The 26,033-nt window shown below is 49.4% G+C and overlaps 2 protein-coding genes across 4 annotated transcripts; both read left to right on the forward strand.

Moving 5' to 3' along the window:
* The first annotated feature begins 140 nt into the window (after positions 1-140).
* LOC139050414 (uncharacterized) lies at positions 141-11,073 on the forward strand. 3 transcript variants are annotated; one of them, XM_070526760.1, is made up of 4 exons: positions 141-562; positions 5,238-5,814; positions 8,433-8,651; positions 9,361-11,073. In XM_070526760.1, exons 2-4 carry the CDS (start codon positions 5,266-5,268, stop codon positions 10,084-10,086), a joined length of 1,494 nt encoding a protein of 497 aa, XP_070382861.1. In that variant the 5' UTR covers positions 141-562; positions 5,238-5,265; the 3' UTR covers positions 10,087-11,073. The 3 variants fall into 3 exon arrangements, with proteins under 3 accessions (XP_070382861.1, XP_070382862.1, XP_070382860.1); XM_070526761.1 differs by lacking the exon at positions 141-562 and adding an exon at positions 1,755-1,981; XM_070526759.1 differs by lacking the exon at positions 141-562 and adding an exon at positions 4,602-4,809.
* A 1,615-nt stretch (positions 11,074-12,688) lies between these two features.
* On the forward strand, positions 12,689-18,272 carry LOC139051025 (TNF receptor-associated factor 3-like). Its single transcript, XM_070528032.1, has 2 exons — positions 12,689-13,276; positions 16,960-18,272. The coding sequence occupies exons 1-2, from the start codon at positions 12,971-12,973 to the stop codon at positions 18,076-18,078; spliced, it is 1,425 nt and encodes a 474-aa protein (XP_070384133.1). The 5' UTR covers positions 12,689-12,970; the 3' UTR covers positions 18,079-18,272.
* The last annotated feature ends 7,761 nt before the right edge of the window (positions 18,273-26,033 follow it).

The following is a 26,033-nucleotide window of genomic DNA, read 5'->3' on the forward strand; positions in this document are numbered from 1 at the left end:
TGACCCATGATAATACAAAAGAATTGAACGATAAGACCGTTACAAAAAACGCACCCATGCGAAGCGCAATTGAAGGCAGTGGTTATCTGGTAACCCTGGCAACGTGCGGCAGCGGATGAATTAAATACCCTGCGTGCGTCATTAGGGCCATGTAGGTTTTTCTCCTATCCGCGCACAATTAAGCTAGAATCAAAAAGCGATGTTGCACTGCCTGTGTCGGATTGAGGCAAGTTCAACGCTAATACGCAAGTGCCGAACTTTTCGAATCTGCTGCACCCACTTGCTTCTGTAGTTTCTTATTTAGCTTCGCTTGCTCCCGGTGGATTCGTCTGGCTTCGGGGCTTGTACGCATTTGAGAGTTCGGAGTGGATACTGATTCAGAGCGTGGTGGCTTTCCGTGGTGCCTGTGCATCGTCGATGTCAACGTAATTCACCCGTCTAGTTAAACAGACGTTGGCTTGTTTGTTCGCGATGGCTATCAGTGTTCAAAACTGCACATCCAGTAGCATGTAGTCGTCCGCTGTGATGCGTCGCAGCTCGTGCTAGACACCGTACAGGAACGGTAAGTCGCTGCTTGTTTTGTTTCGTCAATCACAAAAGTGTCCGCTCGTATGATGAGCTAAGCGCGTGCCGTGGCTCGACTGGCACTCTTGCGGTTCGCGTCGGTGCATTAGTTTATCGAGTGACTGACTGATTGGTTGATTGCTTAATTCATCGGTATGACATTGCAAACGTCGTCGACTACTTTCTCGCATGCTTCTAAATATATATGGCAGCGTAGCCCGATGATGAAGCATCGTAAAGCAATAGGAATGTTTGGCGTCGCACTTTAGCTTCTCACGCGCTCTTCTAACAACACGCGGAGGCGACAGGACGCGACGCAGCAAGCGATGCCACTTCTTTTGTGCTGCAATAAGAGCGCCTTGGCCTCAAACAGGCGTACGACAAAGCTGGCGCGATGAGGTACGCTGGCAGAGGCGTGACCGGCGTTGGATGTCGGTAGTGAGCGAAATAAGACTGTGCTTACAGTGTACTGAATAGCCTTATATTCTAGTACATTGTACGGACGCAATACCGTGAGTGCTTGCCAGCACCCAAATTAGAGATTGAATAGATTTAGCTTGACGTTCAGTGTCTGTCATACTCCAACCGATGTATCCGCCATGTTGGGGTGCGCATGCAGTTGCCCAGCAGTAAGGGCAATGTGTGCGAACAACGTTCGTGTCAACGTTGTTCATTCGTTCATTGCTATCAAGAAAGATAGTAATGGAGCGTTGCCGTTAGTTCGCCTCTAACCCTCGACCTGAAGGCTGTCTGGGATTACGAAGTCCTCGAAGAGTGACGATAGGGCAGCACTGAGAAGCCTTGAAAGGCACAGGAAGGATTAACCGCTATTTTGATTCAAATGCAGAAGTAACAGTAAGGAAAATGAAAGTGGACGAAAAGACACCTTGGTGCAGGTAGGAGGCGCACTCATATCTTGCGCATTAAAGGGATACGGACACAAAAATTGGTGGGTGGTTTTTTGCGTCAGAGCGAAAGTTGAACTGTTAAAAATGACGAATACAACAAGCTGCTAAAAAAAAAGAATGAGAAACACCTTTCTTTTGTGATTTTCTGTTGCGCCTTTCCTCCAAGCGGCCGCCGGGAGAAGCTGAAATTTGACGTCATGACACCCCCGCGCGCCCGCGCGCGAGGCCAAGGTCAGCCACAGCGGGCGCAGTCTTTCCGGAGTGTCGGTCCCTTGCAGCGTTTGTTTATCACCGTCGGCTATGTTCGCACGTGGTCCGTCTGAAACATTATCCCAGTCAGCGCTCCGTGCAGGTGGTGCGTCTTACACGCTTGTTCGCACAGTCGTCGATCGGTACTGACGCATTCGTCGCGGCGGAAGAAAATGCCCAGACATTACTGCGCCCACGGCTGTTACAACAGCATTATCGGTCGTGACACGCCTTCGCGCACGTTTCCCAGAGACGAGAAGGTGCGTAAAGTTTGCATACGTGTCCAGCATGGAGACTTCTAAAAAATGGCTTCATTTGCGCGGACCACTTCGTCGACGATGATTATGCGGCCAGCCCGGCTGTGCTCAAAAGCATTGGCATGCCGCTCAAAGGGCTCCTGTTGAGGCAATACAATTCAAAGAGCGGGTGCTTAGTGATGCATTCGTAACTGTGAGCTGCGCTCGCCACCTTTTGTTCTTCTGGCAACAGACCCTCTCTCTTTCTGTATGCATGTAGCCGCAGCGGACCGCAGGAGCACCTGCTGAAAGAAGGGAAATTGCCCTTTCATTGGCTGTGCAAGAACAGATATTCTCGGCTTTTGACAGAAATTGTTTACGATGCGGATGTATGTTTTTGTCACAAAACAAAATAGTCATGTTGCGTACACTTTCGCTGCGTCTAATATTGAAAGACAGCATACGAGCACTCTTTTATTTGATCGAATATACAAAACAAAGCCAGTGAATGAACGCCAGACAACAGCATACATGTGTAGTAATCTAAAATGCGCAGCACATTTATCTACATTGCCTTTCCACACGTTGTTTTTCAACCTCAAGCAATAAATTACGGATTTTCACAGGTCCCTGCATGATCTTGCGTCGGGTTTCATGACTTGGTTGTTCGCGCAGCATTTCCCTAGTAAATGTCACAGCCAAAGACTTTCCTTTCTCTATGGCCACAGAATCGATGCAGCTAAGCTAAGCAGCAGCTAAGCGATCTGGTCGACGGGTCTCTAGCGCAGCCGCCCATCTCAACGAGTTCAACCAGTAAATGGCTTCTAATGGCGTGAATGTGACAGTAGCCGTAAACACAGGGCTATGAGAGGGCTGGAAAATTCTACACATGCCGTGCCTCGTCGCGTAAAAAACGAAGTGTGCAGCGATCGAAAGCCGACAGCGTAGGTAAGCACAAAGCGACGAGCTACGCTACCTACGATTCAGCCGTAATAGCTGCCTTTCTGCCTCAACGCGGGTCACGAAACTAGGCATTTTGAATCCTACGTAACATAACGTTACGAACAGCTGCCGCTGCACTTCAAGTTTACTAGAAAAATAAATTGCCATGTTGCTGGCCCGGACTGCCTGACCTGCCTGCCTGTGTTCAAAGCCGCCTGCTCTTCTTCGCCGCTTGATGCGGAAGGCTCGTAACCGTAAGCGGTTATATTTCTTGCTACGTTGGAACGGTCCTCGTCTACAGACGTGTACTCATCGCTGGTAGAAGCACCAGAACCCGAATCCATGCTCGCGATGGCGGCGGTGGAGCGCCTCGAATGACCGCGGCCGGCCGGCTGGCTATCCGACGGGGGTGTCGTGACGTCACGCCTTCCAACTCGCTTGGGCCGGGCGGCGTTGCGCGCGCTCACAAAAACGCCAAAAATAAAGCCATCAGCTGAAAAATGAGCGAAGTGACTACTTGTTTTCGGTGTACTCGCACACTGAGGACTCATTTTCTGTATTATCGTAAAATGTTCAGATTTTGTGTCCGTATCCCTTTAAGCGTACCGTGCTTTACTGGCGGCGGCCTCCTTCCGTGAATTTACCTGGGTATTTGTGCACGTGGACAGTAGCCATCAAACCGCGTAGTGAGACACTCCATTTCCTCCCTATCTCATTTCGTGACGTCCTTGAACACTGAGTGCACCGCAACGCCCCGGCGGGGAGTTGAAATGGCGGTAGCCTACAAAAGAGGGAGCCACATGCTCTAGGCCGATGCTGCGAGGGCAAGCACTTGATGCGTGAATGCTGGTGCCTTGGTGCGCGGCTCTTCTCGCTCACCGAATGCGGAGCTCAAGTGACCTGCTGGGTTTCGGACATGCTTCCGGAGGCGCGCAACTGTGCAATGTCCAAGGGAGCTCCAGCGTGGAACGTTCACTTGTGCAGGGTGGCCTGCATGTCACCGTCCTTTCGCGTAATTTCTTCATCCTGGGGACAAGCACGCGTGCTCCTTGCTGCTGCCGTTCCTCATTGTGTCAGTACTGTCAAAATGGTTGGTAGCTCAACGCTCAACTCCTCCCAACATTTTCAACTCATTCCAAGACATGTGCATTGGTAACACCTCGAAAAGTACATTGCCGCCCGAAAACAGCCGACGCATGCGCAAGTTCTACTCTTCCCAACTGACAAACTGACACTGATGCACGGGTCTTGGGAGGAGTACAAGTTCCACATGCGTCGAGGTTATGTGAGACAGTCTGAATTCCAATAAAATGCTGTTGATAGTCCAGCGTCGGTACGGGTCTCACGCCTTTGCCTTGTGTGCGCGTCCTTTGTGCTTCGCTGGTACCCCCCTTCCCCCCCTCCCGCTTTTGCAAGTTCATCATGCACCAACTGTCCCAAGAGCTTGCGCAACTATAGCGAATGATTTTGGAAGCCCCAAGAAATTGGTTATGCAGGCTTTCAACTGAACTCATAAAGGATAGGAAAACGGCCGGGAGGTAATTAATCCTTTGCTATCCATATGTTGTCGCTGTAGAGGCGTTAGATTGTACCTCGGAATTATGTGACCGTCTTCATTTGATTTCTGCAGTCACCGAAAGCTATTCGTTTACTTTGACAGTCATATTTTATGCTTTGTGCAGTAATTTTGTTCCGGTTCTCAACATTCTCGTACACGATGTCACATGGTTGACGTACAACACACCAAGATTCCAGCTGACTGCCTACATTGTGTGGATCTTCTTCTCAAACTTCGCCTCCCACCTGGATTATACGAGAGTGAAAGAATTCTTAGCCGACTTAGCGACCATTGACCTAGCTACAGAACTCAGAGATGGTCGCTCGAGCATGGTAGCCCTTCCAGTTTCCAGGTAATTTTTGGAGCAGGCGATCCCGGACCGCACAATCGGATACTGGCTTGATGGTCGTTTCGCCAGAAAGCGATGGACGTCCTGCTGTGCTTCCTATGTTCAAGCGAATTATTTAAATGATTGTAATATTCCAGCGCTTTCTTGGAGGATGGCTTTATTACTCCGGTTCTTTCATTTTCTTCTATTTTTCTTTATGCACAGCGCTGACCCAGTGCAAGATAGCAATCGCGACTTCTGCCTTTCTGCTTATCCATCAACCTTTTCCACCTCACCTCCTCATCAACTAGCTGACCTTCCTGCTTTGCCAATTTTGCCACTTAGTTTATTTCTAGATAATATGGCGCAATATATAGGCCGCTGCAGCGAGGTTTAATGGGCTTATATCTGCTGCGCGTAACATACCAGGTAATTTTTCTCGTTACTTCCAGGTATTACAGACGGCACGTGTACCGTACAATGGAGCTGTTGAGAGAGTTCGGAGACCCTCAAGTCCTGGTGCTCGCCGAAGATCACATCGTCCTCAAACTGGAAACCGCTTGGCCATCGGACGTGACGGTTCCAGGAGGGCTGTCGCTCGCCGACGATGACAGTCTTCTACTCGTTTCGAACCAGAAATATCTGGTTTCCGCGGTGAAGAGCTCGTTGCTACGTGAGGCGAGGGTCTCGAAGGCCCTGTTTTGCGGTTGCGCGTCTTTCGACTCCTCCGAGCGCTACGCTGCCGCCGCCAGAGAGCTGCTCCGAAATGCGCAGCAGATATGCATCCTGCACAACAGGGACAAGGTGTACACGCTCGTTCGCATGTTTCCGAACGTCAGGGTGCTCGCCCTGCCGCACGATCTCTGCAGACACGAAATAGAATTTGATGAGCCGTGCAGGGACCGCTCCGCACCGCTGGTCGAGCGATGCCAACTGACCCAGCTGATGGGAAACGTTGGAAGCCTGTGCAGTGGTCGCCTCACCTTGAGCCCCGAGACTACGCTGGCTCTCATACGCACGTGCCCTGGCGTAAGTAACGTCGTCATGGGCGAACAACGTCTCAATACTTCCCAGTACTGCGCTTAACAGCAGTATGCTTCTGTGCGTAAGACAGGACGGCGGGGCAATTGCTCGTTGTGGACCAGTAATTAGAGCGACGCGTGAGTGATGTCTAGGTTATAGGCCTGGCTCCGGCTGTTTTACAAATTCTTGTAGGGAAGCGGTTACATTATACACATTCAAGCATACGCACATATTACCATAGACATCGGTGTTTTACGAAGGGTTATTGTTCAAATCGCGTTACCTGGAACCCGAAAATCAGCCATTAAGTGTATCCTCGAAAACATCAAAGTTATGGCAATACCCAAGTCCCGTGGCTCAGCCTGTCTATATTTATTGCGGAGTTTCCGATCTGCGCCTCTCGAACGTGTGGGGCCAGGAGCTCGGAAATACACATAGGGTGGAACTTTAAAGTAAGCTAAACGTCAAAGTATACGAGAAATTACAGGTAAAGGTTTGCCTTTCATCCTGTCTCTTAATGCCCTGACGTTAAGATGCGGACATAGATCAGTGTGGATTCGCAATAATCTGCGCATGGGCGTTGTTGATATTGAAAATATAGCGTGGCCAGCACAAGAATACCATGAAAGATGCTCGGGCCCACTGGGGCTGACAAAACACTAACAGCTTTTCTTGCGATATCAATTACATGGTCACTTCAGGAGCGTTCACGCGGTCGTGCATGTCGTATTAGATTTATAGCTCAGCGGGTTTACGGGCCAGCGGGCCCAGAGGGGGAGCGGAGACGCATATGCGCATGCGTGGTACGCTGGGGCGGCCAGCGTTCTTAGGGCCGATTTACGCTCAAACCGCCCATCGCCGCACGCCGCACCGCACGCGTGCGGTCGCTCGAGGAATTGCACATATCGACCCCTTGTGCACAAATTTCCGTTCACACTGTGTACACAGTGTAAACCGTACACATTGTAAACCGAAATTTGTGCATAAGTGTTCGACATGTGCAATTTTTCGCGCAACCGCACGCGTGCGGTGCGGCTTGCGGCGATGGGCGGCTCCAGCGTAAATCGGCCCTTACGGAGCGGGCCGCTCGCTCGCTGATATCCTCTCCCTTGCGGAGCGCGTTCAGCGGACCAACGTTTTTTTTTTTTTTTTGCGAAATAAACGTGGCGCCCGCCCGCACAAGAACAGCGGCATGTCGTCGGCGTCGTCTTCAAACGCGGCGCTAGCTTGCCTGCAGACGGAATAGCCTCGGGGCTGTTTGCCCACTGAAGAAGACCTCATGCATCCTGCGAGAGGTTGCAGTAACGAGGCCGTTTGGCGACGATTTCGAGTGGATGACTGCGCTCGAGACCCCGAAGCGAGCGTACTGATCTTGTCACAGTAACTCCAGCCCTGCTCAACTGGTAGCGCAGCAAGGCCTCCGCGTCGACGGTGCCAGGGATCGCTGAGCTTAATAAAGCTCTTCCTCTGGCTCGGCGCTCTTTGACCATAACTGGCGACTGCGCCACTAAGTACCGCACATTCATTCAAAGCTCTTCCTTTCGTGCTGTGCTCCCCTGCCGTCTTCGCTCACCCGCTGGGCCCGCTGGTCCTAGCGATAACTCTCCATTGTCGGCAGCGCTACGCGGACGGCGCGTGTAGGCTTAGAAGACTTCGAGAGTTGCGACGTACATTTGGCTGTGGAAGCGACGAAGCCATGTGGACCCACCTTCACCCTGCACTCGGTCAGCTGCTGGCACGAGCGTTTCGCGAACGTGCGATAGCGTTCCCGCCGAGTAGATTTGCACATGTCACATCATGGTGCACACACTGGCCTTAGTTGAACGGATAGGAATCGTCAAGCTTAATCTATCTAACGCTTTGGCAGGGCGCTGAGAATGGTCGGTGGTTTCCCGTCGATCTCGTCTAGTGCATGCACCATCGATGTGCGGCATCTGTAACACTGCTCGACGCTTCTCATAGCGCAGGCATATGGTAAGGCCTGGTATCAGGCCTGGTATCGTGGAAAACTTGTTATCAGTGCTATATATTTGCGTGGACGTAATGACAACAAAGCTGAAAAAACAACAACGAGAAAATCGAAAATTAAGTTGCGCAAAGAACAGCTGCAGACGCTACATGTAGTTGAATATTGCGCCGTTTCTGTTCTTTGTTACCATTTCATTTTTGCTTTTTATTTACTTGAAAGCGCGTGCTAATTGGTGTCGCATATTTAACATTTTTCCTCTATTAAAGCCTCTGTCGGCGCCCTCTGTTCTTGTTTGTATGTTAGCCGTGCTGAATATTCATGTGATATATCCGTACTATAGGTAGGTCAATATGCGGTATCACCTAAAGCCTGTCGCGATTTAAGCGTAGGAGGTGCAGTTCGAACGTAGGTTACGCAGCACGTAAGGAAGGTGCTTGATGTTCTGTTACAGTAACAGGATGAGTGACATTGCAACAGAAGACATTCGACAGCGGTAGCTGATTAGCAGCAGCGATTGGATTAGAAAGATTAGCATGGGCTTAGCATGGGCTGAGAAGACGCCCGTTCACGGACGTCCGAAAATCTTCAGTGATGGACTGAAAAAGGTAATGACGATGATGACGATTATGATCGTGCTGGTCTTATCCCTCTTTAGTTGCGTCGCATCGACTCCATGTGGGTCGCAAAATGCTACATGGTTCCGTATGGCTTGGCCACCTCGTCGGAGCATCGAAGAGCAAGGAGTTTAACCCATCTCTGGCTCGGCTTGCTTGACAACATGTCAGCTGGACAGGCAAAGGATCCAACGAGCCCGTTGATAGGAGTCGACGTTACGCTTGCTGCAAGAATATTTCCGTTCGTCCAGAATTTGCAGGTAAGTGAGTATCTTTGGCAGTATATAATGTTAACAATAAAGAAGCGCACGAGGTGTCCTATGTATTCAAGCCGCTGTGCCATCTTCGCGCTATGTCTTCGCTACGACGTTCTGCGAACTACATCTTTTAAGTATGCTAGGAAGTGAATTCGCACAAGTGCTATTTAACATTCGCACTGTCAGGTTAACAGCGCTCGGGGAAGTCTGCGTGGCAGTCATTTCATGACTGAATCTGGCACATAAGTTTATCCTTGTGGCCACAGTGTCAATTTCGTTCCAGTAGATATCGTCTCTGTACAATTCAAACAGCGTTAATGACAGTTCACTTAATCGCATGGTGAAACGTATATAAGAAGCTTCCTTCGATACCGGTAGTATTACGAGTAAGGACTCCGTAGAGAACTTGAAACATAACGTTCACTTTTCAATCGATCAGTAGGTTAAGTTTCCGGTTAACATGATTTGAGCTGGCCAGGAAGGATTTCCTCAAGCTCTTCACTATCAATGCTGAGGCAGCGTTTCGAGTCTGCTAAAGAAGAATCCAATGGCAATGGCAACAATCTTTGTCCTTTTTGTAAACTTGGGACCTACCATTTTATCCTTACTTAGACGATTAGTTACCTAATGCAAACAGTCATATACGGATAGAATCGTGCTGAATAGCCGCAGTGTAACACGAAACATATAGTGACAAACGCCTACATTGCAGGTGGTCGTGGACTCTCTGGACGCGCTTGCCAAGATATCGGCGTTCCGTAATCTCAGCAGCCTCAGGGTGGAACTCGGTGCCGGCATAGCGTATGACGACGTGGATTCGCAACTGCGGATTGTGCTCGCAAGACTGCCGGCTCTCGAAAAGCTGGCTCTCGAATGTTGCGGCGGTCTCCGACTCTCCACAATCTCGAGGCTGTGTCCCGAGCTCAAACTCATGAGTCTGGAAAGGTGCGTGGGACCGGCGGAAGACGATCCTGTTGACGGCGGCGCCTTCCCCAATCTCGGGCACGTCAATATGAGTATGAGCATCTTGAAGGTCGCTTCGAGAGCATTCTTGTCCGCCACCCGCGACACTCTGCGCACCGCGCGCTTCGGCCACGACGGCATGTGTTTGGAGTTCCTGCAACACTGCATCCACTACGGTCGGCGCCAGCCATTTACGCTTCTCGAACGCCTGACCTTGAACACGAAACTGTCGCTACGGGAGCTGGAAGTCCATCCGGAAGACTTGCACGACGTAATGAAGGCCCTGCCCGCTCTTCGACACCTAGAAACGGACAGCTACGACTTGCGACTGTTCACAGAGAACTACGGCGTTCCACGTGGTCGGGTGTCCCTGTCCTGGAGTGGATGCGTCCACTGTACCGTCCACAGACCAGACATAGCCTTGTCCGAGAAAATTGCGGCATTCCTCAAGGACAGTATGCTCCCTCGCGAGTAGGGAATACTCCACAGTTGTGCGGTGGGCTGTTTTTGGCGTGTGAGCCTTTCTCAAACGGGTAAAGGACAGCGACAAGCTTCGAACGGCGCGATTCGGTGGCGATGCCATGTGTTAAGAGTTCCTGCAGTATTGTGCGCGGCACGGCCTGCGCCTATCATTCCCGCGTCTAGAAGGAGTGCTATTCGACCCAAAACAGTCACTGCGTGTGTCGCAACTCAAGCCCGGCGACTTGCACCACGTGCTAACGGCCTTGCTCGTGCCTCGCTACCTGGAGACGGACAGTTATGACCCGCGGCTGTTCTTCGAGTACTACCGTGCTCCTCGTGGTGGGGTGTCTTTGTCATGGTGGGATGGGTCTACTCTGTGGTACAGAAGCCACATCTTAGAAAATTTCACTAAATTGGGGCATGTTGGCTTCTGAGGACGATCACAGTAAGCAATGCTCCGTATTCGCCAGGTAGTCACTCTTCTGCACGCGAGTGCTTTGCAAACGCGCGTATGACGAGCATCGGCGTATGTAACTCTGGTGAGGGGACTCGTCAGCTTCCCCGTTGAGGCTGTATGCCAAAGGGACTGCGCTCAAAAAGTGTCTGCGTCCATGTTTCATCGTGCCGTTGCGTTCCTTTTCAGAAAGTTATGTCTCACTGGTACGAACTGGACGTGCCTGTCCAATAAGCGGGTTCCGTTACGGTTCCCGCTAGGTTTCGCTCCAGAAACGTGTTTTATCGTAAATGTCTTGGTGAGTTAGCCTGTTGTGTGATACGAATGTTCGAAATGTGTATAACTAAATTGAAGGTACATTCCCCTATAGGGGGAGCTTCCCAGGATCATTTTAACAAAGTTATTCGTATCGGTGTCGATATGTATCGGTGTAGATTTGATTTATATTAGTCATAAGAAGCCGACAAAGACACCAAGCCTAGGGGAGCTTACTTCTATTGATTGATTAAAAAATTTTAAATCCATGGAAATGAAAGTGGATGAAAACCAACAGGCCGCAGGTGGGATACGAACCCACGTCTTCGCATTACGCGTAATGCGAAGACGTGGGTTCGTATCCCACCTGCGGCCAGTTTTTTTTCCCTACGCGTATCCGAAGACGCGGGTTCATATCCTACCTGCGGCCACTTGTTTTTTCATCCACTTTCCATTGAATGATAATTGTGTTTCCCATTGTGTACTTCCAATATATGTACTTCCTATAACTGATATGCTGGCAGAACTTCCCCGATGCAGCTCCCGTAGACACTAGCGCCAGACTTCCCTTCAGTAGTTATTGTGCGAAATCATCAGCGCCATTTTGTTAGCGCCGCCAATGGGTCACGCCACGAAGAAAATGGCGCGACGTCCACAACTGAGCCCAACACGTATAGGCTTTAAATGCCTATACGACGCGTAGCTCTTATACACTTTCTGGATCATGTGCAATACTTGAATGATGCGGTACACTTGTTTGATCGATGCTACGGAATGTACCTCTCTGCAGAATGTACCTCTCTGCATTTCGTATCGTTTAAATTTTCACACTCTCTTCAGACGCCACATAGTTGTCGCGCAAGCGACAGCACCTGAGATGGTGCTCTGCAAAGAACGCAGTGAGACAGTTTGCGCGCACGTGTTCTGCGCTTTCTCTTGGCAATACATCCGGACAGCGCTCGTACAAATACGATGCAACTCTCATATCATGCGACTCAATTTTATTTATTTTTTTGCAAAACCGTGAAGCCTTACAAGCGTCGGAAGCTAGCTTGTCTGAAGCATCGGTTGGTTGCATAATTGTAAACGGTTGACGATTTCCAGGTGAGTGTAACTGATGCGTTTAGTCAATTACAGTTTATGTTACCCGCCGTAGTTGCTTAGTGGCCATGGTGTCGGGCTGCTAAGCACGAGGTCGCGGAAGCGAATCCCGACCACGGCGGCCGCATGTCGATGGGGGCGCAATGCGAAAACACCCGTGTACTTAGATTTAGGCGCACGTTAAAGAACCCCTAGTTGGTCCAAACTGCCGGAGTGCCCCACTACGGCGTGCCTCATAATCAAATCGTGGTTTTGGCACGTCAAACCCCGTTAATTCAATTACAGTTGATGCGTTCTAACTGTAATTCGCAGTTTTTTTTATTATATACCATAAAATGAGGAATAGTTTTTGATTCTGTACGTGGGCGTCTGTGCGCGTACGTTCGTACACCTTGGCAAAATGCGCTGTTCCTGCGAAAACGGCTGCTCTGCTACGCCGTAATCAACTACGTCTATTTTGCCGTTACCTCTTCATAGCTGCCGGAGATAGGGGAGAGGAACACCCCCATTTTTCCCTCATACAAGATGTTTGTTCAAACCTAACGAAGACTGCATCTTTTCATCACGCCTGAAGGGCGTCGAAAGGTTGTTATTTCTGTTTTATCTAGAAGACCGGAACAGACAGATGCTTTCCTTAGTAGCCATATCTGCCCATCCGCCGCGCAGTGCGCGTGACGCTTGCTTTTATCTAGGAAGCAAACACAGTATTATCGGGCGTCCTGATTAGCGCTAGTGGCGATGTTCTCCGCAGCAAACCTCATCTCGCTTCAAAGGCGGACCCTCTGATAAGGTAGGTTTACCACAGCGCAGATTGTAGCGCCATCACTGAATTGAATGAAGAACTATAATGCGCCACAGTCCGAGAAGCCGTCCTTCGCGTGCAGATGCAAGTATTTTCCTGCTATAGAGGGCGCGAACATCGCTATTCCTTGAAAGTGAACTTCAAGCGACGCCAGCCTCCTAGCTGAAGCAGCTGTTCGTGGCTGATGCGCTTAAGCAGACGACCGGACAGCCGTGGGCAGCTCGCGTACGAACCGCACTGCGGAGCCGGTGTGTGGAGCGCAGCGTGAAAAAATCATCGCGGAACATGGCGTCGACGTCTGGGTGCGGCGCCGGCCGCTACACGTACACGCTGAACGGCTTCGGCCGCGACTTGGACCGGTGTCCCATGGTCTTCCTCGAGCCGTTCTCGGCCTCTCGCGTGTGCAGCCTGTGTGCCGTGGTGCCGGAGCAGACGGCGCTGTTGCCGTGTCGGGACGTGGTCTGCCGAACGTGCTACGACAGGTGCCGCGAGATGGACGTCGGCGCCTGCCCGCTCCACACTTCCATGCGGATCAACCCCGACGACATCGAGTGGAGGGTCCTCCCGCTTTCCGAAGTGTCCAAGCGAAAGGTAGACCGTCAATCGCGTTCAGACGTAAACGAACATAAATAACGAGTTGAATTTTTTCTGTGTAAACAAGGAGGCCTTGCACAGCAGCCTTCGTTTTGGTCGTAGAAACTATCAAACACAAAAATGTTTTCTTAACGCCGTGCTGTTCTTGCTCGTTTGCATTTTGTTTGCCATATTGTTCAGTCTAAAGTTTGACACTGTTACGTGCCTGTTTTATTAAGAAAAAAAAAGCGAATCTGGATCGTCGTAGTGTGTATGCTGCACACTTGGGAAGTCACAAAGTGTGTGTGTCTCAGCCACATTTCTTTTTGTTCAGGACATCATTGTTTAGGACAACATTCACCCCAACGGGAGCATACAAATGCAATTTCGCTTTCTCTGTATACTTCCTGCCATATTCTAGTAAAATTTGTGGACTACGCATGGTTACTGTTGTGGTGGAATGACAGCCGTGCCAGGTTTCCCTCTGCCGTGCCGGTGATAGTATCAAATTCGACAGTTGGAAACATGTGGATTTACTTGGTTTCCGTACACAAGAACGTAGAATTGCGTGGTGGCTGGAAAAAAGTAAAAAAAAAGAATCTTGGTTCTTAAAAATTCTGACTAAAAAACGACTTGGCTATAACAGGTTCCCTTCTCTCTTCTGCTCCGTGACCATGAAGTCCGTGAAATTCCTAATGAGGGAGTCAACTCATTAGGAATTTTGCCGACCTGTGTCCTCCAGAATTGTAGACTGCTCGAGCTTATGTTCTGAACCATTCATTTTCTCTGCAATGTTGTCAACACAATTGAATGGTATCAACTAGCGTCCAAGTCATGCAATTATTTAAATGTGACACATTTTAGAAAGCAAGCTAGGCTGAACATGATAAGGCACAAGGACACTGAAACTAAAAGGAGGAAGTTTACAGAGCAGTTCATTTACTATTCCGTCCGCAAGAACTACAGTTGGTTTCCCCTCTGGTGATCCTATTGGGAATTTATAACAAGGCTGCACGATTGTAAACCGAGAGGGCAGAGAGCAGAAAAAAAGGAGAGTTAGATACTACGTCAAGACTTCGCTTCCTTGCTATTTGCCGTTTTTCAACACGAATGTTTGCCAGTAACATATAAGGGTGGCTGATTGAGCTAGTTGATTTTCGTTATTTTTGTTGCGAGGGCGCCCTCCATCACGGGGAGTATTAAACCAGACTTTAACAGACGTGTACGAACGCCTACTTCCAATTGATGTTTAACCGGATATGCTGCGATTTATATTCGTTGCGGAAGTGTAAAAAAAAATCAAATTACAAAAGTGCATAAAAATCAGCTCCAGAAGCAACAAAACATAAGGAAAACGAAAAACAAAAGGTTATGCGAACCGGAGAATTACACATATGCAGGAAACCGTTCGTGTGAGTTCTGAAAGCTTGGCCACGTCTATCCATCTGGCATCTGTCTATGCCCCGTCTATCACGCTTCTATACAGACTAAATTCAGGCCAAAGAGAGTCCGCCGCAATTTTCATTGGGAATCGCAGCGCAAGGGCTACGGCACCACACGCATGCACCTGACTGCTTGCTCAGCGTCTTTATGAATATTTGCGGGACAGCGCGCGGGGGCGTTGTGCGGCTCCGCCACTTTTCCTGCACTTCAAGTGCGCCCATCGGTCAAAGCCGCTGTGGCTCAAAACAAGATAAGGTCGGTGTCTATTCCTGAAAAGGGGAGATGTGTGTGCAAAAGTCTCGGGTAGAAGCACGCTATCGCGTAGAGAGCTCGCAGTGGTGCCTGATAAGCCCCTTCTCCTCCCCCCTCCCCGTTAAATGTTATTCCGACAATTCACCGCGGCGGACGTGCAAATAACAGCGTTCGGTATTTCCAGCTTGAACCCTCCGCATTAGCTCAGTGCTTATGGTGTACTGCTGCCGAGCACGAGATGGCGGTTTGGACTCTAGACCGTAGTGGCCGCATTCCCACGGGAGCAAGGGAGGGGGGGGGGGGGTGAAATGCTCGCACCCTGTGCTATGGGTGCTCGTCAATTAACCTCTAGGTGATCAAAATTATCCTGGAACTCTCAGCACGTCGTGTTTCATAACACTGAGAAGTTGTAGAAAAATTAGGTACCGTATTTTAAATTAATAATTTGCAAACCCAGTTGTGATAGATGCTACTGCTGAACCGGTACCATGCTATGATACTTCTTCTGCTCGATTCTGTACCATTCTCATCATCCGCCATTCACGGCCGCCTGATACGGTGAAAACGTTGGCGAACCGCAGCTCAGCTCGCCGGCGAAACGTGAGAAGGAAAGGCTTCGGAAGAGAATCGCTGCATTATTCCGGCCCCGAGTAGCTTTCTTGTGATCGGACGAGAACGGCTTCGTTCCGCATAGCATAGTCGATGGCGACAGGAACGGGGTGGCGCCTGCAGAATTATTCATGCGGACCAACAAGCGCATACAAGTATAAACATATAGCATACATACAGGTATACAAGTACAAAGTTCTCTATTGAGGGTCATGTATGATATACTCTGTCACAACTCCGCACTCCGTTTCATAGTATTCACCCTCATAGTGTCCTACTCTACTCATAGTAAAGACAATGTGCATGGGCGTCACTTGCATCACCGAACGCTCGAACAAATAAACACAAGTGCAACAACCACACAGATAGCTTTGAACAAGTGCACCACAGATGTTACCGAAGAATAAAACGGTGCGGAGCTGGGCACCGATAATAATCACAGGTTCGTTGTCGCAGCCTCTATGAGAAATGTTTAAGGATACATGATAATTAAGATTTTCTTACGCGGCGATCCCAGTGGGGCTTTCTGCGATCTCCAGTTGGCTTTGTCCTGCAGCATCAGCCAAATAAAATCTTATGCCGACTCATTTCCTCTCGTCAGTTCATGAAATGCTCTGCACTCATCGACTTCGTTTCCGTTCCCGCAGCTCCCAACTCGTTAATCTAATACGTGCATTCCGCTACCTTATCTGGCCAATCGGACTTCCTCTTATCAGCCAGCCGTGCTCGATCTCCATTTCGCAGTACACTTCGTCTTTCTTACTGGCCCGACTATCATTTTTTTCTTTCTGCCATCGTTGAACGGTCCTCAGCTCGCCATCTAACACTTATCTCTGCACCCGCGTAAGTATGGTCCTATATTGGTGAGTTGTCGCAAAAGAATGGGACACTGTTCTTTTCAAAGTTTGCGAAGCGATTTTAAGAACCTTTCATTTCGCTCTAATGTAGTGTCGAGGTGCCGGACCTGACTTCGTCATTTAAGTGCGACGCCACGACACACAGCAAGATTTTTCTGACATCAGTTAGCATTGAGGCTAAGTACGACGACGTTGAAGACAGAAAGTAAATGCGTGCGGAGCGCCTTTCTTCTGCCTACTCTCGCGTGTGGCTGATGCAGCAACCGCGAGAATGACGACAACCATATTGACGTATCATGAAGTATCCATCTCTGGGCACCGAGAAGAACTCTAATTCTTAAAAGCAAGTATTTCAAAAAATCAGTTAGGCTGCTGCATGACTTTCCGGAGTTTTATGTAATGCCCGTAGAGCTTTGTTTGATGAACAGCGGAAGGGGGCAATAAATTTAGTCAGATGTTCAGTGTAAGTACTCCTTTATTGTGCGGATAAGCAAACGCGTATTCCGGTATACATGCCCACCGTCAATTTCGTTCCTGCAGGCCTGGTGCTGGAACGCCAAAAACGGCTGCCCCGTGGTGACCGAGGCATGGGACATGGCCGAGCACTGCTACGGCGCCTGCCAGTACTACAACGTAACCTGCATGCGGTGCCAGAAGAAAGTACTGCAGAAGGACGTCGTGGAACACTTGAGGGACGGCTGCAGTTCCAACATACTCCGGCAGACTCTGGAAACCGCGCCAGAGGACGAGCCACACGACGACAGCTTCGAAGAAGCCCGTGGTGCATGGCTTAATGGCAACTGTGATGACGTCACTTCCGCCATGCCTGAGCTGTTGCGGACGCTCCGAAGGCTGCTCAACGAGAACGCCTCACTGCGAGACGAGATCCGCTCCGTTCAGGAACACGTGACTCACGAGCGCAAGCACTGCCAAGCGGTGCTCACGCAGTGCTTCGAAGGCGTGAAGCTGGAAACTCTGAGTGCCATGAAGGACCACGGGTCCGAAGCCAACAATTGGCACAACGGCACCTACTACCGCATCAAAGAGGACATGGCCAAAATGTCGCTGGACCTGGGGCAGCAGTTGGATTTAATTGCAAAAGAGAACGTTGAGTACCATGACCGGCTTCAAGAGCACGTGGCCATGGAGTCTGCGAGTTTATTGAAGGTTGCCACGAAGACGTTGCAATTCGCGTCGAGCGTTCCCAACTTCCAGGAGTGGGTGGTGCGCGGATGGACCGCTTTTAAGGGCATGGCGACGGCGCAGGGTAAGGCCTGGAGCTACAGCGAACCGCGGTACTTTCTGGGCTACCACCTGTTCCCGGCACTCCTGGTCAGCAGAGACGGCGAGGACAAGGGGTTGAAAGTTCACGCGGGTCTAGAACTCAAGAAAGGAACCAACGACGCTCATCTAGAGTGGCCGTTTCGCAGGAGTTGCAGGATCACTTTTATCCATCCACGGGAAAAACCTCGGGCGCGTTCCTTGACGCTGACGCCCGATCTGGAAGTGTTCGCCTCGAAGCTCGCCAGGCCTGACGCAGAGGTGACCACCGCGGGACAGGTCTACTCGCTGGGCAACTTTTGCCACGCGCGTGATCTCGAAAACGAGGGCTATGTCAGCGCGGACGAAATTCGCGTCCGGTTCGAGGTTATGTTCTGAGCGAAGGCGACTACGGACGGTCAGGAGAGTGCAGTGCCACGAACGCATGCACGGCCCTGAGGCCAAAGCTCGAAACGTTTCCGGCACTGATTGTTTGTGTGCCGCTGTGAATAGTTGTCTGCAAGTGATGGCTCTCGAATCACTCGCTCGGTAACCTGCGGCTTGTATCAACGCGCGAAGGACAACTGGCGTAACCCTTCCGAACTTGTGAGTGGTCCTGGAACTCTTCCTTGCGAGCGACCCGCCGTGGTTGCTCAGTGGCTATGGTGTTGGGCTGCTGAGCACGAGGTCGCGGGATCGAATCACGGCCACGGCGGCCGCATTTCGATGGGGGCGAAATGCGAAAACACCCGTGTGCTTAGATTTAGGTGCACGTTAAAGAACCCCAGGTGGTCAAAACTTCCGGAGTCCTCCACTACGGCGTGCCTCATAATCAGAAAGTGGTTTTGGCACGTAAAACCCCAAATATTATTATTATTATTCCTTGCGAGCGATTAAGTCCGCTTCGAGAGATGCGCGGTTACTGGAGCGACGTTGCGCAATGATTTAAAATGGCCACGGGTTAAATTGTGTATCATTAATTCTGCAGCGCGCGTTGCTTCCTCACCAGGCTTGAGCTGTTACTAAAGCAAGCGCTTTGCAATTCTCAGACAAATTGTCTGATGGTTAACTTGATTAACATTTTACGCTATGTCTAACGGTGGAACCATGAAATAAGTATTAAAAAGGAACGTTGTGGAGCCATTCTACCCTGTGAAGGTGGTTGACCAGCGATGCTGCTTTGGTGGCACAAATTATGTTGCTATAGAGTTTTGTTGGTTGTAAATAGACATATAATTATGTATATGTAATTCATCCGATAAACGGAGAAATGCACAATCCTTTGTTTTCTCTTTATTTTGTCGTGATCTTGTCACGCAAGTACATGTTGCTGGGCTAGTCGGTTCATATTGCTGAGTAGACCATACATATGAGCGCTGTGGCGGAAACGAGAAAGTACTGAAAGGCACAAGGGGAGCGCCAACTTTCGACTGATTAATCTATATTGTATAACACGCAATGCATACACGCAGGCGAATGTGTGACATACAAAAACTGCTTAAGTTGCCAAACACACTAATCACATCCGGCTATCAAAAAAGCTTCTTTCTGCGTGCGAAAGTAAAACTCATGCGTCGCTAATACAAGACCAACCTTGCTCTTTAATATGAAACGCCTCTAACAGTTCACGTACCGTGGTGTCCCTGCTTCTTTCAAGAATTCGTATCTGGGTCAGTCGTGGCTCACACTGGTGTGAATTGCAATGCTTAGACAAATGTGCTCCGTCTTTATCTTTCAGTGTCAGCTCATGTACCCGCGCCCCCTCGTTTACGCATCGCCCAGTTTTGGCGGACATATGTCTTACCGCAAGACTGTGGAAACTCATACAGCACTCTAGTAGCACACTTTGTGTACGGTTTGGCGTGTACTTTAATACAGCTACGTTTCTTGCTCCCATCCCTCTTTACATCCGCGTTTTGATTAAGGCACCACTGCGAAGCTTGAAGAGGAAGGTCTTTAGCCCGGTAGGCATAGTCATCGCACACATTATCTCTTGCTCAGAAAAAGTTTATTTCAACAAGGGATGATACGAACACTGACTCACAATCGCAGCACAATTCTACCAGGATGATAACATGCACAAAATACGCTGCATTGTATACACTGTACTTTTCAAAGTAGTGTTCGCTCCAAAGCAAGCAAGCACTTTAAAACGCTCGGTGCGTGCAACGCAACTCGTTTCTTTGTCTTCCTTCTTTGTGATAGTTGGCGCTCTGAGGCGTCCTGTTAGAGTCCACTATTTCCGGCACCGGCCCACTTTCCCCGGCATTTCTCTCCTAGCGCGCAACGTAGAAACCGCGCGATGTCGTAGCGACTTCATGATGACCCAAGTTGCTCCTTCTCTAGCATTTACTGGCCAGCGCACAAACGTGATCGTCGTTTTACATAGGCCGCACAAGATAACCGGTGATACGTACTATGTCATAATACGTAGTCGCTGATGAAGTCACGATCTCCGTTTCTCTCGTTTGAGCGCGTCCGCCACTTCTGTATAAAGCAACTATTGCCATAGCGTACGTTCGCGTCGAACGACCGGCGTAGAAACCATGCCATTGTCTCCACGCAGTCATCTTCAACGCGGTCGTCGTCGTCGTCGTCGTCCTGCTGATGTCGCCACAGACAGGCCACATTCACACTATCAATCAGGTGATGGACAAATGTGCCAACTATAACCAACCTTTATATATAGCTTTCATTGATTACGAGAAAGCGATTGATTCGGTCGAAACGTCAGCAGTCAGGGAGGCATTACGGAATGGGGGTGTAGACGAGCCCTATGTAAAGATACTGAAATCTATATATAGCGTTTCCACAGCCACTGTAGTCCTCCATAAAGAACGCAACAAAATCCCAATAAAGAAAGGCGTCAGGCAGCGACATACAATATCTCCAATGCTATTCACAGCGTGTTTACAGGAGGTGTTCAGAGACTTGGATTGGGAAGAATTGGGGATAAGAGTAAATGGAGAATACCTTAGTAACTTGCGATTCGCTGATGATATTGCCTTGCTTAGTAACTCAGGAGACCAATTGCAATGCATGCTCACTGACCTAGAGAGGCAAAGCAGAAGAGTGGGACTGAAAAATTAATCTGCAGAAAACTAAAGTAATGTTTAACAGTCTTGGAAGAGAACAGCAATTTACAATAGGTCGCGAGGCACTGGAAGTGGTAAGGGAATACATCTACTTAGGGCAGGGAGTCACGGAGGATCCGGATCATCAAACGGAAATAATCAGAATAAAAATGGGCTGGAGTGCGTTTCGCAGCCCTTCACAGATCATGAACAGCAGGTTGCCATTATCCCTCAAGATAAAAGTGTTTAAAGTGTATAAGAAAAATGAAAAGTGTAACCAGTACTCACCTACGGGGCAGAACCCTGGAGGCTTACGAAAAGGGTTCTACTTAAATTGAGGACGACGCAACGAGATATGGAAAGAAGAATGATGGATGTAACGTTAAGGGATAAGAAAAGAGCAGATTGGGTGAGGGAACAAACGCGAGGTAATGACATCTTAGTTGAAGTCAAGAAAAAGAAATGGGCATGGGCATGCCAGACTTCGATTACCGTGGTTTTCGAACACAATATATATATATATATATATATATATATATATATATATATTGTTACGCGTTTTACATTACGCGCTAAGAGCTGCGACCAACTTCGTTTTCGTTATCGCTGCGGCCCCCCTCTTGAGGATCGCTCGATGATATCGTGATAATATATATATATATATATATATATATATATATATATATATATATATATATATATATATATATATATATATATATATATATATATATATACACATGTGTCAATCTTAAACAAGATCTTTGAGGCGTGGTACACGAGTAAGTTTACAAAACAAAATAAACACAAAAAATAGGGAACTGCACTGAAAAATTTCTTCACACAAGCGCTTCACACAAGCGCAAAAAACAGGGGCAAAAACTAGTGCTTCAACGTTGCTTCAGCGATCTTTCCCAATCATACAGTCAAACAGTGCTATCACTAACAATCTCAGCAAGTGCAAAAATTTTTTTTTTGTTAAAGATATGTCTCGAAAAGTGATAATGAGTCCTGCGTTACAGTTTTATCGGCCAGATTATTCCAGTCTTCTATAGTTCTAGGAAAAAATGAATATTTGGAGCAGTTGACACGTGTTGTTGCCGCTCATTATTCAAGCGTTGAATTTCATTTCTCCTCTCCCGTCGTTATGGAGAGGCCGCGTTTACAGCGGTATGACTCTTTGCTTAAGGGGATATGAGCCATTCATTGTCCTACGTGACGGAGGCATTTAATAAGAGAGGTGATACGCGAATGTGTGTGCCTACGTACCTAAATCGTCACGATGACCACATATCAGGACAAAAAATATGTCAATACCTTCGTTCAAAATTCTGTGCCACCTTTCTGCCCTGCGCTAAATAGCTTCGCAGGTCATCCATTTTCACGGAGTGCAATCGCTCATGAATTGCAGCGCACGAGGGACCGACAGGCGAAAGAGAGAACTACGCTCTCAAATCGGTTTAAATATTACGCTTCTTAAAAGCAAGAAGCGTATTTTTACTCTTCCTCCTGTTCCCTCACGTGAAGGTTGACGCAACAGAATGCCGTGTGCAGTGAGTGACACCCTCACATCCCTCCGGGACCTCGCGCGCGACGTAAGACGGCGCGCTTCCTACCCGCCTTTCCTCCTTTGCGCGGGCGAGACTGAGCCGCCATAGTCGGCTCACCCTCCCACGCTTTCACTCGCAGATACAGCACACGGTGCGCGATGACGATGCGATCTCCCTTGAAACATCCCGACGATGGCAGGAATGCGCCTGGAGTGTCCATTTGATCGCGATCGCAATTAGAAGACTAGTTTCATCCGCAGCATTCAAGAGGATTACAAGGTTCACTGTTGCAGAGTAGCTCCTCCAACGGTGTTCAATAACATTTTGCGGGCGACATGTTGGTTTGAGTGACGCAGCACGCAAGGTAAATGCTGCTACGCAGAAGAAACAGCACCACGTCAGCCAACTGGCATCTCACTACAGGGGCGCAATGAGGGGCGCCGCCAGCGGTGCTGCAGGTGCAACTCCTCTATTTTGGACAAGAAGACATGTAAGGAAGACCGTTAGCTTTCGTAGGTCCGTGCACGTGGTTGTCCCTTTGTCCGTTCTACCCGGACAACCACGTGCACCAGGTCTTGTGTGCACCCAGCTGTTGAGCGGTCCACATCGCATGTAGGTGTTTCTACAGAGTCTTTCGGCGGGCCAATTTCGAATGCTGTCCAATAATGTGGGCCGATCCCGAAGGTATCAATGTCATAACGCGGGCCGTTCCCGTGGCTGCGTGCACTTTAAAGATCTGGGCCACTCCCGAAAGTGTGTGGAGTCTAAAAACGGGTCTTTTCCGTGGGCATGCGCAGTCGTCACGCGTCGGCGTTGCTTAGCGCCGTGGTGCGCGTAACTCGAAGTCTGCCGTCAAGCGCTTTTAGCCGCCGTCGCAAAGCGGGACCTGTCTTTGCGTCAGGAACACTTCCGATCCGGCACGGCCCATTGCACGGCCCATTGCACGGTGCATTACGCGTCGGAACCATAGAAAAGTAGGTTGAGTATCCTTCAAGTCATATTTGGCGTCCTTTAATGCCGCAACAGTAGTGCACGCCGGTGTAGCGCATAACCTTGCGGAAACTAGAATGCAAGTAGAGGCACAACCTCCTTGCTTGGCGTGTCGTAGGTGCGGAAACCGGAAGCAGCGGCCGCCCGCGTCAACATCTAATCAAAATCTTATATGACGCACCGTGGTGGCATTTAGTGGGCGGATCTTTGTGGGCACTGCTCCGTTGTAGCGCCCGCAATGAAAGCCGTTGGAGAAGGATCGGAAGCACCGACGAGGAGGTAAGGTGTGATCTCTCATTGCCGAAAACTCCGCTTTCACTGAGCGCATTGAAATACATTGCGCTTCACATGTTTTGAAAATAGTGTACTTTATTGAGAAACGCATTTGACGACTTCTATAGAAAGAGGCAGCCTCACCCGAAAGGCGAAGCGTCGCTCGCAGTCGCAAATTAGTAGAGGGCTATGCGAAGTAAGGTTTGTAGCTTTGCCGGCCGGATAAACTTGGCAACAATCGCTTACTAACTAAACGAACAATCGTGGTGTCAGCACACACAGACAAACATGAAAGCATTACACTCGATCAGCGCGGGCTATCTGTGCCAAAACGCTGGCGTCACGAAGCGCGGCAGAAGCAACGAGGGAGGTGGCCTTCGTGCATCTGTCACTTGAACGCAAACTGAGCGGCGAGAACGCAGTACGACGTGTCAGGTCGACTTTAACTAGAGGTTGAATCGCCTTTCCTTTTCAGTTGGCGTTGTGGTATCTTTCCTGAAAATTAGGACATTCGGGAAATAAAGAACGCCAGGTTGTATGGAACCAGCGAAATAAGTTCTCGCTATGATGGGCAGCTTGCGCATAAATTAGATAGATATGGGAAATCATTATAACGAGAGAATTAATCTATATTTCGTCGTAGTGTGTCCCGTGGCCTGTACGCATGGATACAGTGACAGCAGCATTGGTAGTAGTTTTAGAGCGCAGCTCTTTGGCGTCCGTTCCTGGGTTTCGCGTCGTCGTCGGCGTTGTCGTCGGCCTCGTAACCAGCTCCGCCCCCCTTTCATCCCCCCAGCGCTAGCAGCGACCGACTGATACCGCTGGATGCCGCTGACGCCGCTAGAGAGTCAAGATAACGTGACTGCATAGAACACCGTCGCCGCCATGCAGAAAGAGGAGGAAAGGGTCCCCCCCCCCCCTGTTCTTGTGTGGCGGATAGGGTGCTCTTCAGTTGCCGACGCGCCGGTTATTTCACGTAGGCCCCGGCACGTCGACGAATACGTGACCACCTTCCCACGGCTAGACCTGGTTCTTAGCGCTGCGGAAGCGAGGGTATCACATTGTTTGTGTCGGCATCGGCGGCGTTGTCCCTGAAACCAACTCCGCAGCTGGGGTTGACTCACTATCGGCGTCAGCGGCATCAGTCAGTCGCTGCTATCTCTTCCCTCCTCCCTTTATCGTGTTGTCCGCTTGCTGCGCGCGCTTCTGCCCCCATCGTTTGCCGCTGGGTGTACACGCCGCCCCCCTCCCCCCTCTTCCTGCGAGTCTCCGGTTGTCAAAGCGCCGGCTCGAACTTAATTCCTTTCTTTGCTCCTCCTCCAATGCAACCCCTGTGCGGTGGCAATCAGAGAGCCAGATCGGTGGCGGCGGATCTGTATATGTGCACCGCCCGAGCCGAAATTGCCGCTGCCGTTCGCCACTGCGAAATTATCTGCCAGTTCTTTCTGAGCCATGAGCGAGACGACCGATGGAAGTCCTCCGTCTGCTGCTGCTGCTGCTGCTCCCCCACTACTAACACCGATGTTAGTAGTGGGGGACTTTAATGTTGACATAAAGACAAACAGCAATTTCCTAACACTTATGCGGGAGAACATCCCGTTCCTGTCGCTCGTAACGCGTCCCACGGCTGTGACAACCTCGCGAGGCACTTGTATAGATCTCGTCTTTGAGAATCAAGCATTGGTGTACCAAGTCGAGCATATATCAGTCTATTTCTCCGACCACAAAGCTTCCTTCATGACTGTCAAGAACTGTTAGTGGAGTCTTTGTTAAAGGAATACGTGTGAAAAATAAAAAAAAAATTCTGTGATAGCGCATACATGTGTTGCTCGATTTCTTTGCCTCAATCTATCGAAAAGGTGAAACAGCTTACTTGCTGCGCTCAAATTTCGCATTAGGAAGTAACGTAATCGTCGGTAATTTTTTTTTCTTTGCGTCAGGCTATTTACTGCTGGTGAAATGACAGTAGCATATCCGAGCCGTTGAAAAATATTGTTGTACGGTATAAAAATAAAGAAATAGCTAAAACAATTCAGAACCATCCTGGCAGCCACAAAGGAAAAGCCAGCATTCCATGTGTCACTCACATTGCAGCCGTCAATATTGAGGTTTAGAAATACGACACGTGCCATGTTCATCTCTGATGTAGTTGCAGCTAGTGCGGATTCTTTCGAGAGCTAAGAGCAGACGCAAATGTTAGAAACACGCTCGCCGCCTTTTGTACAAGTATACCAGTGTTGTGCTCCCCTTGGAAGCACGAAGCATGCGTTAAACTAGGCCGTTTAGTTCCGCGGTTACTCTGCGCTGACGACCTGTGCTTTACCCTCTTGGCTTCTCCGTTGTGTAGCTTCCAGCGCGCAAGCAGAGACGAAAAGAGAAAGCCGGGTGTCGATGCTATAACTATGCTTAGTGTTGGAGTATTCGAAAAACTTTTTGGGCATGAGATTCGTAAGACGGTGCGCTCTGT

Source organism: Dermacentor albipictus, chromosome 10 (assembly GCF_038994185.2).
Source record: "Dermacentor albipictus isolate Rhodes 1998 colony chromosome 10, USDA_Dalb.pri_finalv2, whole genome shotgun sequence".
Lineage (NCBI taxonomy): Eukaryota > Metazoa > Arthropoda > Arachnida > Ixodida > Ixodidae > Dermacentor > Dermacentor albipictus.

Bases quoted from the DNA above. Each gene is read 5' to 3' on its own strand.
- LOC139050414 (XM_070526759.1), top strand. From the start codon at position 4,787: ATGGTAGCCCTTCCAGTTTCCAG. The intron at 5,815-8,432 runs GTAAGTAACGTC...ATCCCTCTTTAG, and splicing joins TCATACGCACGTGCCCTGGC to TTGCGTCGCATCGACTCCAT. The intron at 8,652-9,360 runs GTAAGTGAGTAT...CCTACATTGCAG, and splicing joins CGTTCGTCCAGAATTTGCAG to GTGGTCGTGGACTCTCTGGA.
- LOC139051025 (XM_070528032.1), top strand. From the start codon at position 12,971: ATGGCGTCGACGTCTGGGTGCGGCGCCGGCCGCTACACGTACACGCTG. The intron at 13,277-16,959 runs GTAGACCGTCAA...TCGTTCCTGCAG, and splicing joins CCGAAGTGTCCAAGCGAAAG to GCCTGGTGCTGGAACGCCAA.